The 14,365-nt window shown below is 45.0% G+C and overlaps 1 protein-coding gene and 2 long non-coding RNA genes across 3 annotated transcripts; all 3 read right to left on the bottom strand.

Moving 5' to 3' along the window:
• Window positions 1-1,383, bottom strand: LOC118472276 (uncharacterized). The gene is made up of 2 exons (XR_004850397.1): window positions 1,221-1,383; window positions 1-714 (listed from the first exon to the last, which is right to left on the bottom strand). It is a non-coding gene; the product is annotated as an uncharacterized lncRNA (long non-coding RNA).
• Window positions 1,384-1,422: 39 nt separating this feature from the next.
• Window positions 1,423-1,881, bottom strand: LOC103630745 (uncharacterized). Its single transcript, XR_002262664.1, has 3 exons — window positions 1,771-1,881; window positions 1,583-1,682; window positions 1,423-1,483 (listed from the first exon to the last, which is right to left on the bottom strand). It is a non-coding gene; the product is annotated as an uncharacterized lncRNA (long non-coding RNA).
• Window positions 1,882-3,520: 1,639 nt separating this feature from the next.
• Window positions 3,521-14,188, bottom strand: LOC103631640 (14-3-3-like protein GF14-D). Its single transcript, XM_008652505.2, has 3 exons — window positions 13,833-14,188; window positions 3,919-3,997; window positions 3,521-3,824 (listed from the first exon to the last, which is right to left on the bottom strand). Exons 1-3 carry the CDS (start codon window positions 14,186-14,188, stop codon window positions 3,630-3,632), a joined length of 630 nt encoding a protein of 209 aa, XP_008650727.1. The 3' UTR covers window positions 3,521-3,629.
• Between the last annotated feature and the right edge of the window lie 177 nt (window positions 14,189-14,365).

The raw sequence follows: 14,365 nt of genomic DNA on the forward strand, positions 1-14,365 counted from the left end.
TAACATCAAATGATATACAGTAGTTGCTATAAACACCCATCCTCAAACTTGCGACAACTTAACAGAAGCGGCAAGGGTTTACACGCCTGATAATATGGCCAACATCTCGATTTACATCCCATCCCGATAGCACAGAACCACGATCACCATAGAAGAAACATTTGCACAAGAGACGAACGACAACGGAGCTGGATGCCTGGACAGCATACGGGAACACGGAGGCAACAGTGCCTACAGGATTCGCAGCACCCCGGTCCAGACAGGGTAGATGAAGAGCAGGAGGATGCCAATGGAGTTGGACACGCCATTGCCCTTCCTGAAGGCGTTCCTGAGTCCATCTGACGCCCTGATGTGCTCTTGGAGCAGGTAGCATCCGATCGCAAGGCATATGAAGACACCGACGAGGTCGTCCCTGAAGGTGTGTGCGAACAGACTGGGGCGACCGCTGTGAGCAGGATGATGGAACCGGGAAGCTCTAACCAATCTGGTGCACAGGATGAAACCATGCTAAAGAGTCGCTAAGCAAAATGTATGAACCGTGGCTATTTTATTTGAAGGGCAAAACCGCAAAATGTTAATAAAATGTAAGTGAAACCAATATCTGGAAATTTGATAGGCTGAAACCAATAGGCTGGAGATGTACCTGGGAAGTGGCGCGGAAAAAATAGGCGTAGAATAACAGCAATAATCGCAATCCATTTCCCCACCTCTCCTCTGAAAATTCAAAGGTTTGATTATATAAGACAATTTTCTTTCGTATTCTCTGTTATAGATCAAGTGATCAAGAGAGAACACTCTCTCATGAAAGTGCTTTGAGCTATCACTACAGCAGACTTCACAACAACATGTAACCAATATGGATGTTCTAGATTAAGGCCTTGTTCGGTTATTTCCATCTTATATGGATTAGGGAAAAAATTAGAAGAGCATTTTGACTTGCCATGAATTTAAACTCACTAAAACGAACATGCCATAACTGATCCACAGAAACATAACTGAATTTAATAAATTTTGTAATTGTCATTCTACGATGTGTAGAGTATGACAATATTGTAGTGGTACTGTGGTAGTGCTTTGATCCTACGAGTTTACTGTACTACATCGATCTCATCTGCTACCCATAGTGACATGAAAACTATCATGGTAACTAACAATTGATATATGCAATGCACAACAGACTGGTCAGTGAGAATTGAGATAGAGTTTATGTGCCTAATCACCTGATCAGAGAAAACAGCACATTAGGCAGAGTGAAGAAAATGTAAGGAACCAAGAGAGCTGTCAGCATGTTGGTCTTCCAGTTCGTGCGGTCCAATATCAAGAGATACCTGTAGTGGAACAGAACAGAGTTGTCACCAATTAATTGTAGCGAGAAATACCTTAAGAAATGGCCGTGCCACAAGACGTCTCGTATACAACCAAGTAATACAAGTCCCAGACGATCAGCAGATGTTGATGGAGGGGGCACCATAGCACTTATTTCCTGGCAGAAGGTTAGAAAGGTCTTAGAAGATAATATATGGCAACATAGTCATGAGGTCAACAGGAAAAATACATTGGTTGAGACAGTCGTTACACTAACAGGAAGGTCATTAGATGCCAATGGAGAAAATGTAGATGCAGCACCAACTGTTCCACTAAATAGGACAGGAGACTCGCTTGGTCCAACTTGGGCAGGATTACTATGGAAGGCGCAAGAATATAATCAGTCCAAAACAAGCAACAGAAAAAGAATGACACATCTGTAAAAGATAGTCAAAACATGTGTACCTCAAAAATTGTGCAATAACAGTATCCTCAGACCCCAGTTCTGTCGTCGGCTGAGTTATACATGTTAGTCCACCCATATGGACAGTTGACAAATTACTGGAGGATGCTGATGTCAAATTTGGACTGTAAGCTCGAAGTACACCAAGAGTACTCGAGACAGTAGCAACACCAGACAGACCAGAACCTGTTGCTCCCACATTTTGATTGTGGGGATGCCACACGTGAACAAAGTCCTGAAAAGAACAGAATTAGATGCAGACAGTCATGTATCCAATGCAGAAACAATATGCAAAATTTTAATTCAGAAGTTTATGTTCTGCTGCTGTACCTCGTGCACTCTCTGTTGGGAAGCAGATAAATGCCCAGGCTTAGAACGTAAGCTTCAGGTACACGAGCAAACGACCCTTGAGCATAAGCAAAAGTTTCATGATATGTAGGACCACCGCCCTCTCTTTTTTTCCTTTGTTGTGAAAATGACTGCGCTATTTCTGCATCAATCAATTCAACAGCCTGACAAGAGCATGTTAGTCATGAGGATCAGGGGAAGAACAAGAGCTTCAGCTGCTTATCCATTACCAAAGGTAGAAGTGGTAGTGAATTTGGATAATCAAAGTCCAAATGGACTCTAGTTGCTTTGAATGCACTTAGATAGGATCCAATGTTTATAAATTGTATAGTCAAACCTAGTTGCCATGGGACAGACTGGGCAACTAATCATGATTAGTCCTCGACCAGACCGATTACTCAAGCCTAGTCATAGTCGTAACTCGTACATATAGTCATCCTAAATATTTCAGGACAAAAATAATATATACAGCTATTTATACTAAATAGTATACACAATAAAGCAAGCAACAAGACTACAAGCCCATATCCTGGTGGACCATGTTCTATTGAGGTGGTCGCAGGACTCATAAATAGTCCTGACTCACAGCTTGTATTCCATGAAGTGTCACTGCGCTGGTTTTCTCTGGGCAAATATCCTGGTAGACCAAGTTCTCTCGAGATGGTTGTAGGGCTCATAAACAATATTTGCTCTCTGCTTGTATTACAGGAAATGCCACTGCCTTGGTTTTCTTCAGGCCCATATCCTGGAGGTCTGACTTCTCTTGAGCTAGTCGCAGGACTCGTAAACGGTCTTCGCTCATAGCTTGTATTCCATGGAGCCCCATTGCCCTGGTGTTCTCCAGGCGTATATCCTGGTGGACCAACTCCTCTTGCGATAGCGCTAGGAGCCATTATCACACTCTGCTCACAGCTAGTAATCATTGAACTGACCTGAAGAAAGTTTTCTCCAGGATCATAACCTGGAGGTCCAGCTTCCCTTGAGATGGCAGCTTGAGTCATAGTTAATTTCTCTTCACACCTGGTAGTATATTGGCTTGGTGGGATATCCTCTTCAATGCCTTCGTTAAGATTAATTTGTACCATCAACTTTTCAGAAATCATGTCATTTGTATCTGCATCTGGTTTATCTATCAAACCAAAATTGGGTTCTATTACTTGTATACCATCAAAGATTGCGCTACTATTATTCTCAGTAGTATTTTCTCCTGGGTATTTTTTCCTGTTACTATTTCGAGCTCTCGTTCTTTGAAACAAATATGCAACAAAAGAAGCATTTTGTTAGCACCCAGAGTAATTAGATCCATCACTTACACAGTGCCTAATGTAAGAAAAAATTGTTTCGGTGAATAGGCATGCAGATGGAGGCAAGTGAACTATTTCCTTTGCACCATCTTTTTTTTAATTGAATCAACCAAACCCCTACATAAGCTGATGGAGACAGGAGCTGTTTATGCACACTCAATCCGTTGCCCAGAAGCTACACACAATCTAGGAGACATCATGTCTCAAAATTAAAACAAATCACAAAGGGTCTCAAAATGAAAGCAAATCACAAAGGGGGGATAGAAGGAGAAGAAGCAAACCTGTTTTGCAAGGTTGCAGGCACGATCAGGGGAGTTCAGGATCTCGTAGTAGAACACTGAGAAGTTGAGAGCAAGGCCAAGCCTGATGGGGTGGGTTGGAGCCAGATCTGCAAGAGCAATGTCCTACAAACCCCCCCAAAAAAACCCAGAAACTACGAATCACAATTAATAAGATATGTACACCTTCATCCTATCAACATGTACACCATGGTCCAACCTGAGCAGCTTTGTAGGCATTCATGGTGCTCTCCGCAGCATCCTTCCTCTCTGCACCAGACTTGAACTCAGCAAGGTACCTGCCAAATCATCATGTGGAGAAATCAGATAACAATATATACGTGCTGTTGAGAGCACCTAGAGGGGGGTGAATAGGTGATCCTGTGAAACTTAAACTTATAGCCACAAAAACTTGTTAAGTGTTAGCACAATAATCGCCAAGTGGCTAGAGAGGAGTCTCAACAAAACACAATACCACGAGAGATCAAACACAGAGATGACACAGTGGTTTATCCCGTGGTTCGGTCAAGACCAACGCTTGCCTACTCCACGTTGTGGCGTCCCAACGGACGAGGGTTGCAATCAACCCCTCTCAAGCGGTCCAAAGACCAACTTGAATACCACGGTGTTTTGCTTTGCCTTTCAATATTCCGTTTGCGAGGAATCTCCACAACTTGGAGCCTCTCGCCCTTACACTTGAGATTCACAAAGAAATACGGAGTAAGGGAGGGAAGCAACACACACAAATCCACAGCAAAATGCGCACACACATGGCCAAGAATCGAGCTCAAAAGACTATCTCAAAGTTCTCACTAGAACGGAGCTCGAATCACTGAGAATGACAAACGAATGCGCAAAGACTGAGTGTGGATGATCAAGAATGCTCTAAGGTTGCTTGGTGTACTCCTCCATGCGCCTAGGGGTCCCTTTTATATCCCCAAGGCAGCTAGGAGCCGTTGAGAGCAAATATGGAAGGCCAATCTTGCCTTCTGTCGTCGGGTGCACCGGACAGTCCGGTGCACACCGGACACTGTCCGGTGCTCGATTTCCTTCCTAAAATGGTGCGGCCGACCGTTGCAGATCTGGGAGCCGTTGGCGCACCGGACATGTCCGGTGCACACCGGACAGTCCGGTGCCCCCTTCCGACCGTTGGCCCGGCCACGTGTCGCGCGCAGATTCCGCGGCCGACCGTTGGCCCGGCCGACCGTTGGCTCACCGGACAGTCCGGTGCACACCGGACAGTCCGGTGAATTATAGCCGTACGCCGTCGGCGAATTCCCGAGAGCGGCCACTTCACGCCGAGTCAGCCTGGCGCACCGGACACTGTCCGGTGCACCACCGGACAGTCCGGTGTGCCAGATTGAGCTGAGTCTTGGCTGTACACAGCCAAGCCTTTTTCACCTCTTTTCTTTTCTTCTTCTTTCTGTTTCTAACACTTAGATAAGTATATTAGTACACAAAACCAATGTACTCAGGCTTAGAAACATACCTTTACTCTTGATTTGCACTTTGTCCATCCATGAGCATAAATTCACATTTAGGCACTTGTGTTGGCACTCAATCACCAAAATACTTAGAAATGGCCCAAGGGCACATTTCCCTTTCAATCTCCCCCTTTTTGGTGATTTATGCCAACACAACATAGAGTAACTAGAACAAGTGCAATATCACTTCAAATAAAACTCAAATTTATTTTGATTCAATTTTTGGCATATATGGATCATCCTTTGCCACCACTTGGTTTGTTTTTGCAAATCAAACTCAAATCTCTTTCTCTAAGTCAAACACACATGTTGAAGCATAAAGAGAGTCATTCCAAAAGAGATTGATCAAAGATTTCAAAAAACTCCCCCTATTTCCCATAATCAACACTTCTCCCCACAAGAGGCCAACTTTTGACAAAAGAGACAATGCAAGAGTTTTGACAAAACAAAAAGCTCTATTTTACTATTTTCAAAATTTATCAAGTGGTAGCTGATCCATTTATTGCTTTGGCCTTTATTTTCTCCCCCTTTGGCATCAAGCACCAAAACGGGATCAATCTTGGCCCTATAACCCCATTGCCTCACCAAAATCTTCAATTAAGAGCAAATGGCAATACGAGTTCATGAGATGAACTTGGAATTAAGTTATCCTCTCATCGGAGTGCAGTGGAAGTCTTTCATGGTCCAAGTCCACCTTTTCCCTTTCAATTCTCCTTCGAGACTAAATCAAGCAAACTCAAGCATATGGTTAGTCTCAAAGGGTCAAGTTGTAACACACCTCCCCCTAAATATGTGCATCACTTACACAAGGACTTGTGAGGTCCAGGGAATGTATGTACAACTTGAGCACCACAATAAGCAACAAAATGCAGAATGAACATGATCAAAGGCATAAACACATGTATGCTACAATTCAATCCAAGTTCCGCGAATCTAAGACATTTAGCTCACTACGCAACCTGCAAAAGGTCTTCTCATCTAGAGGCTTGGTAAAGATATCGGCTAGCTGGTTCTCGGTGCTAACATGAAACACTTCGATATCTCCCTTTTGCTGGTGGTCTCTCAAAAAGTGATGCCGGATGTCAATGTGCTTTGTGCGGCTGTGTTCAACAGGATTTTCCGCCATGCGGATAGCACTCTCATTATCACATAGGAGTGGGACTTTGCTCAGATTGTAGCCAAAGTCCCGGAGGGTTTGCCTCATCTAAAGTAGTTGCGCGCAACACTGTCCTGCGGCAACATACTCGGCCTCAGCGGTGGATAGGGCAACGGAGGTTTGTTTCTTAGAGTTCCACGACACCAGGGACCTTCCTAAGAATTGGCACGTCCCTGATGTACTCTTCCTATCGACCTTACATCCAGCATAGTCGGAATCTGAATATCCAATTAAGTCAAAGGTAGACCCCTTTGGATACCAGATCCCTAAGCAAGGCGTAGCAACTAAATATCTAAGAATTCGCTTCACCGCCACTAAGTGACACTCCTTAGGATCGGATTGAAATCTAGCACACATGCATACGCTAAGCATAATATCCGGTCTACTAGCACATAAGTAAAGTAATGACCCTATCATTGACCGGTATGCTTTTTGATCAACGGACTTACCTCCTTTGTTGAGGTCGGTGTGTCCGTCGGTTCCCATCGGAGTCTTTGCGGGCTTGGCGTCCTTCATCCCGAACCGCTTTAGCAAGTCTTGCGTGTACTTCGTTTGGGAGATGAAGGTGCCGTCCTTGAGTTGTTTTACTTGGAACCCAAGGAAGTAGTTCAACTCGCCCATCATTGACATCTCGAATTTCTGCGTCATCACCCTGCTAAACTCTTCACAAGACTTTTTATTAGTAGAACCAAATATTATGTCATCGACATAAATTTGGCACACAGACAAATCACCATCACATGTCTTAGTGAAAAGAGTTGGATCGGCTTTCCCAACCTTGAAAGCATTAGCAATTAAGAAATCTCTAAGGCATTCATACCATGCTCTTGGGGCTTGCTTAAGTCCATAGAGCGCCTTAGAGAGCTTACACACGTGGTCGGGGTATCGTTCATCCTCGAAGCCAGGGGGTTGCTCCACGTACACCTCTTCCTTTATTGGCCCATTGAGGAAAGCGCTCTTCACATCCATTTGGAACAACCTGAAAGAATGGTGAGCGGCATATGCTAGCAAGATACGAATGGACTCTAGCCTAGCCACAGGAGCAAAAGTCTCCTCAAAGTCCAAACCTGCGACTTGGGCATAACCTTTTGCCACAAGTCGAGCCTTGTTCCTTGTCACCACTCTGTGCTCGTCTTGTTTGTTGCGGAACACCCACTTGGTTCCCACAACATTTTGCTTAGGACGAGGCACCAGCGTCCAAACTTCATTCCTCTTGAAGTTGTTGAGCTCCTCTTGCATGGCCAATACCCAGTCCGGATCTAGCAAGGCCTCCTCTACCCTGAAAGGCTCAATAGAGGAGACAAAAGAGTAATGCTCACAAAAATTAACTAATCGAGATCGAGTAGTTACTCCCTTGCTTATATCACCCAGAATTTGGTCGACGGGATGATCCCTTTGAATCATCGCTCGAACTTGGGTTGGAGGTGCCGGTTGCGCTTCTTCCTCCATCACATGATCATCTTGTGCTCCCCCTTGATCACACGCCTCCTTTTGATGAGCCTGTTCATCGTCTTGAGTTGGGGGATGCACCGTTGTTGAGGAAGAAGGTTGATCTCGTTCATCTTGTTCCTGTGGCCGCACTTCTCCAATCGCCATGGTTCGTATAGCGGCCGTCGGAACATCTTCTTCATCTACATCAACACAATCAACAACTTGCTCTCTTGGAGAGCCATTAGTCTCATCAAATACAACGTCGCTAGAGACTTCAACCAAACCCGATGATTTGTTGAAGACTCTATACGCCTTTGTATTTGAGTCATAACCTAACAAAAACCCTTCTACAGCTTTGGGAGCAAACTTAGAATTTCTACCCTTCTTCACTAGAATGTAGCACTTGCTCCCAAATACACGAAAGTAAGATACATTGGGTTTGTTACCGGTTAGAAGCTCATACGACGTCTTCTTGAGGAGGCGGTGAAGGTAGACCCTGTTGATGGCGTGGCAAGCCGTGTTCACAGCTTCCGACCAAAAACGCTCGGGGGTCTTGAATTCTCCAAGCATCGTCCTCGCCATATCGATTAGCGTCCTGTTCTTTCTCTCTACCACACCATTTTGCTGTGGTGTGTAGGGAGCGGAGAACTCGTGCTTGATCCCTTCCTCCTCAAGGAACTCCTCCACTTGAAGGTTCTTGAACTCGGACCCGTTGTCGCTCCTTATCTTCTTCACCTTGAGCTCAAACTCATTTTGAGCTCTCCTGAGGAAGCGCTTGAGGGTCCCTTGGGTTTCAGACTTATCCTGCAAAAAGAACACTCAAGTGAAGCGGGAAAAGTCATCAACAATAACTAAACCATACTTACTTCCCCCTATGCTTAGATAGGCGACGGGTCCGAAAAGGTCCATATGTAGCAGCTCCAGGGGCCTTGATGTGGTCATCACATTCTTGCTGTGATGTGCTCCTCCCACCTGTTTACCTGCTTGACATGTTGCACAAGGTCTATCTTTTTCGAATTGCACGTTAGTTAAACCTATCACGTGTTCTCCCTTTAGAAGCTTGTGAAGGTTCTTCATTCCTACATGAGCTAAGCGGCGATGCCACAGCCAACCCATGCTAGTCTTAGCGATTAAGCATGCATCTAGACCGGCCTCCTCTTTTGCAAAATCAACTAAATAAAGTTTGCCGTCTAATACACCCTTAAAAGCTAGTGAACCATCACTTCTTCTATAGACAGACACATCTACATTTGTAAAAAGACAATTATATCCCATATTGCATAGTTGACTAACAGATAGCAAATTGTAACCAAGAGACTCAACTAAAAACACATTGGAGATAGAGTGCTCATTAGAAATTGCAATTTTACCTAACCCTTTTACCTTGCCTTGATTCCCATCACCGAATATAATTGAATCTTGGGAATCCTTATTCTTGACGTAGGAGTTGAACATCTTCTTCTCCCCCGTCATATGGTTTGTGCATCCGCTGTCGATAATCCAGCTTGAACCCCCGGATGCATAAACCTGCAAGGCAAATTTAGGCTTGGGACTTAGGTACCCAACTCTTGTTGGGTCCTACAAGGTTAGTCACAATTGTCTTAGGGACCCAAATGCAAGTTTTATCTCCCTTGCATTTTGCCCCTAATTTCCTAGCAATCACTTTTCTATCCTTTCTACTAATTGCAAAGGAAGCATTCAAAGCATGATATATTGTAGAAGATTCATTAACTTTCCTAGGAACATTAACAACATTTCTCCTAGGCATATTATGGACAACATTTCTCCTACCAACATTTTTATCATGCACATAGAAAGAACTAGAGGCAAACATGTCATGAGAATCAAAATCATCATAAGCATTGTAACTCCTATAAGCATTTCTAGTTTGTCTCTTATCATGGTACATAAAAGCATGGTTCCTTTTAGCACTACTTGCCATAGGGGCCTTCCCTTTCTCCTTGGCAGAGATGGGAGCCTTATGGCTTGTTAGGTTCTTGGCTTCCTTCTTGAAGCCAAGTCCATCCTTAATTGAGGGGTGTCTACCAATCGTGTAGGCATCCCTTGCAAATTTTAGCTTATCGAAATCACTCTTGCTAGTCTTAAGTTGAGCATTAAGACTAGCCAATTCATCATTAAGTTTGGAAATTGAAACTAGGTGTTCACTACAAGCATCAATGTCGAAATCTTTACACCTAGTACAAATTATAACATGTTCCACACAAGAATTGGATTTATTTGCTATTTCTAATTTAGCATTTAAATCATTGTTAACAACTTGTAAAGTAGAAATGGTTTCATGACAAGTAGATAATTCACCAGAGAGCATTTCATTCCTTTTAATTTCTAGAGCAAGAGAATTTTGTGCACTAACAAATTTATCATGCTCCTCATATAACAGATCTTCTTGTTTTTCTAGTAATCTATTCTTGTCATTTAAAGCATCAATCAACTCATTAATCTTATTAATTTTAGATCTATCTAATCCCTTGAATAAGCATGAGTAATCTATCTCATCATCATCACTAGTCTCATCCTCACTTGAAGAAGCATAAGTACTAGTATCATGAGTGCTTACTTTCTTCTCCCTTGCCATGAGGCAAGTGTGATGCTCGTTGGGGAAGAGAGATGACTTGTTGAAGGCGGTGGCGGCGAGTCCTTCATTGTTGGAGTCGAAGGAGGAGCAATCCGAATCCCACTCCTTTCCGATATGTGCTTCGCCCTTGGCCTTCTTGTAATGCTTCTTCTTCTCCATTTTGTCCCCTTTTTCCTGGTCACTTTCATTATCGGGACAGTTAGCAATGAAATGACCAATCTTACCACATTTGAAGCACGAGCGCTTCTCCTTTGTCTTGGTCTTGCTTGGCTGTCCCTTGCGACCTTTAAGCGCCGTCTTGAAGCGCTTAATGATGAGGGCCATCTCCTCATTATTTAGCCCGGCCGCCTCAACTTGCGCCACCTTGCTCGGTAGCGCCTCCTTGCTCCTCGTTGCCTTGAGAGCAATGGCTTGAGGCTCATGAATAGGACCGTTCAACGCGTCGTCCACGTATCTTGCCTCCTTGATCATCATTCGCCCGCTTACGAACTTCCCAAGAACTTCTTCGGGCGACATCTTGGTGTACCTAGGATTTTCACAAATATTGTTCACCAAATGAGGATCAAGAACGGTAAAGGACCTTAGCATTAGGCGGACGACATCGTGGTCCGTCCATCGCGTGCTTCCGTAGCTCCTTATTTTGTTGATAAGGGTCTTGAGCCGGTTGTATGTTTGGGTTGGCTCCTCTCCCCTTATCATCGTGAATCGTCCAAGCTCGCCTTCCACCAACTCCATCTTGGTGAGCAAGGTGACATCATTCCCCTCATGAGAGATCTTGAGGGTGTCCCAGATCTGCTTGGCATTGTCCAAGCCGCTCACCTTATGGTACTCGTCCCTGCACAAAGAGGCTAGCAACACAGTAGTAGCTTGTGCATTTTTATGAATCTGTTCATTAATAAACATGGGACTATCCGTACTATCAAAGTGCATTCCACTTTCTACAATCTCCCATATGCTAGGATGGAGAGAGAACAAGTGACTACGCATTTTGTGACTCCAAAATCCGTAGTCCTCTCCATCAAAATGAGGAGGTTTACCAAGTGGAATAGATAATAAATGAGCATTAGTACTTTGAGGAATACGAGAGTAATCAAAAGAAAAGTTCGAATTGACCGGTTTCTTTCTCTCGTATTCGTTGTGGTCGTTGTCCTTTTGGGAGGAAGTAGACTCATCGCTGTCGTAGTAGACGATCTCCTTGATGCGTCTTGTCTTCTTCTTCTTCCCATCTTTGCGTCTGTGGCCCGAGCCCGAGTCGTTGGACTTGTCATCCCTTGGCTCGTTGACGAAGGACTCCTTCTCCTTGTCGTTGATCACGATTCCTTTCCCTTTAGGATCCATCTCTTCGGGCGGTTAGTCCCTTTGTGAAGAGAACGGCTCCGATACCAATTGAGAGCACCTAGAGGGGGGGGTGAATAGGTGATCCTGTGAAACTTAAACTTATAGCCACAAAAACTTGTTAAGTGTTAGCACAATAATCGCCAAGTGGCTAGAGAGGAGTCTCAACAAAACACAATACCACGAGAGATCAAACACAGAGATGACACAGTGGTTTATCCCGTGGTTCGGTCAAGACCAACGCTTGCCTACTCCACGTTGTGGCGTCCCAACGGACGAGGGTTGCAATCAACCCCTCTCAAGCGGTCCAAAGACCAACTTGAATACCACGGTGTTTTGCTTTGCCTTTCAATATCCCGTTTGCGAGGAATCTCCACAACTTGGAGCCTCTCGCCCTTACACTTGAGATTCACAAAGAAATACGGAGTAAGGGAGGGAAGCAACACACACAAATCCACAGCAAAATGCGCACACACACGGCCAAGAATCGAGCTCAAAAGACTATCTCAAAGTTCTCACTAGAACGGAGCTCGAATCACTGAGAATGACAAACGAATGCGCAAAGACTGAGTGTGGATGATCAAGAATGCTCTAAGGTTGCTTGGTGTACTCCTCCATGCGCCTAGGGGTCCCTTTTATAACCCCAAGGCAGCTAGGAGCCGTTGAGAGCAAATCTGGAAGGCCAATCTTGCCTTCTGTCGTCAGGTGCACCGGACAGTCCGGTGCACACCGGACACTGTCCGGTGCTCGATTTCCTTCCTAAAATGGCGCGGCCGACCGTTGCAGATCTGGGAGCCGTTGGCGCACCGGACAGTCCGGTGCCCCCTTCCGACCGTTGGCCCGGCCACGTGTCGCGCGCAGATTCCGCGGCCGACCGTTGGCTCACCGGACAGTCCGGTGAATTATAGCCGTACGCCGTCGGCGAATTCCCGAGAGCGGCCACTTCACGCCGAGTCAGCCTGGCGCACCGGACACTGTCCGGTGCACCACCGGACAGTCCGGTGTGCCAGATTGAGCTGAGTCTTGGCTGTACACAGCCAAGCCTTTTTCACCTCTTTTCTTTTCTTCTTCTTTCTGTTTCTAACACTTAGATAAGTATATTAGTACACAAAACCAATGTACTCAGGCTTAGAAACATACCTTTACTCTTGATTTGCACTTTGTCCATCCATGAGCATAAATTCACATTTAGGCACTTGTGTTGGCACTCAATCACCAAATACTTAGAAATGGCCTAAGGGCACATTTCCCTTTCAGCTGTAGGGTAGGGGGTAAAACCATGAAACACAATTTCACATCTTTCAACCATGCATTACAGGAGACAGCACAACATCGTGCATCATACAGGGCAAATTCATAGATAAGCAACTTCAACGTGCAACATAAATAAAAGGACAACAACCTCACTAAAAAACGTCACAGCCTGCACAACCCCTTTCCCCTTTTTATCTTTTGAACTTTCGGCCACAAATAACAAAAAGTTCAAACAAAAAGACCACATGTTAAATTTAGACCCAATTGATAATAAGAACTCATGCCATCTCCAACCATTTCCCCTATACATCTCCCCTTATCTGTATTTTTTAATATATTTTACTACACTAAACTCCCTTATTCTCCCACTATGTTTTGTCTCCAACCATTCCCCCCCTATCCAGCTTCCCCTATACACTACAATCCAGCTTCCTCTATACACTACAGATTAACATTTATTTATCTTTTTTCTTTGAATTAGAAGCAAACAATATTTATAATACCATAATACACATTATTATCATATCACGGGAGTTAATTAGGAATAAGAACCACATAATTAACGTGGAGAGCATATCACTCCCCCTATATAGAGAAGATTCTTCTCCCTATACATACATGGACCTTTTATAGAAAACCTTTTGAGTACTGCGCACACTGCATACACGGTTGGAGGAGGTTTTTACAGGGAGCCTCATGCCCCTGCTACCATACAAAACATCTACGCACAGATCTCAGGTTTTAACTTCTCCAAAACACAATTCCCATGGTATGGACTCCTCCCTCCTTCGCCACTCCATAAATAGATCGCATAGTCTAGACTCTACAGGCAAATACGAAGAATAAAAAAGTGAGATCTGCTAGTGATAATGGTATACCTGTGGTAGTCACCCTTCATCTTGAGGTAGAAGACCTTGGACTCGGCGCCGCCGGCGGATAGGATGAGGTGGGAGTCGAGCAGCGCGAGGATGCCGTCGCAGATGCGGGCGAGCTCGGTCTCGATCTTGGAGCGGTAGGCGCGGATGGAGGCGGCGTGCGCCTCGTTCCCGCGGCCCTCCTCCTTCTGCTCGATGGAGGAGATGATCCGCCACGAGGCCCTACGGGCGCCGATGACGTTCTTGTAGGCGACGGACAGCAGGTTGCGCTCCTCCACGGAGAGCTCCTCCACTCCGCCGGATTTTGGTGAACTAATCAGGCTATATGCCCTAGATTTCTTGATTGAGCGATTGCACATTGGTTGCACAGTCTACGACGGAGAGAAAGAGAGGGGGGAGACACCAACCTTGGCTTCGAGGCGTGCGGTGATTCGGCCATGGAGGGAGTCGCGGAGGCTCCTCATCATGCGCAGCCTTGTGTGGTACTCGACCAGCTTGCGGAAGTGGATGTTGCTCCTACCTCGCGTTGACGCACG

This window comes from Zea mays, chromosome 6, assembly GCF_902167145.1.
Source record: "Zea mays cultivar B73 chromosome 6, Zm-B73-REFERENCE-NAM-5.0, whole genome shotgun sequence".
NCBI classification, from domain to species: domain Eukaryota; kingdom Viridiplantae; phylum Streptophyta; class Magnoliopsida; order Poales; family Poaceae; genus Zea; species Zea mays.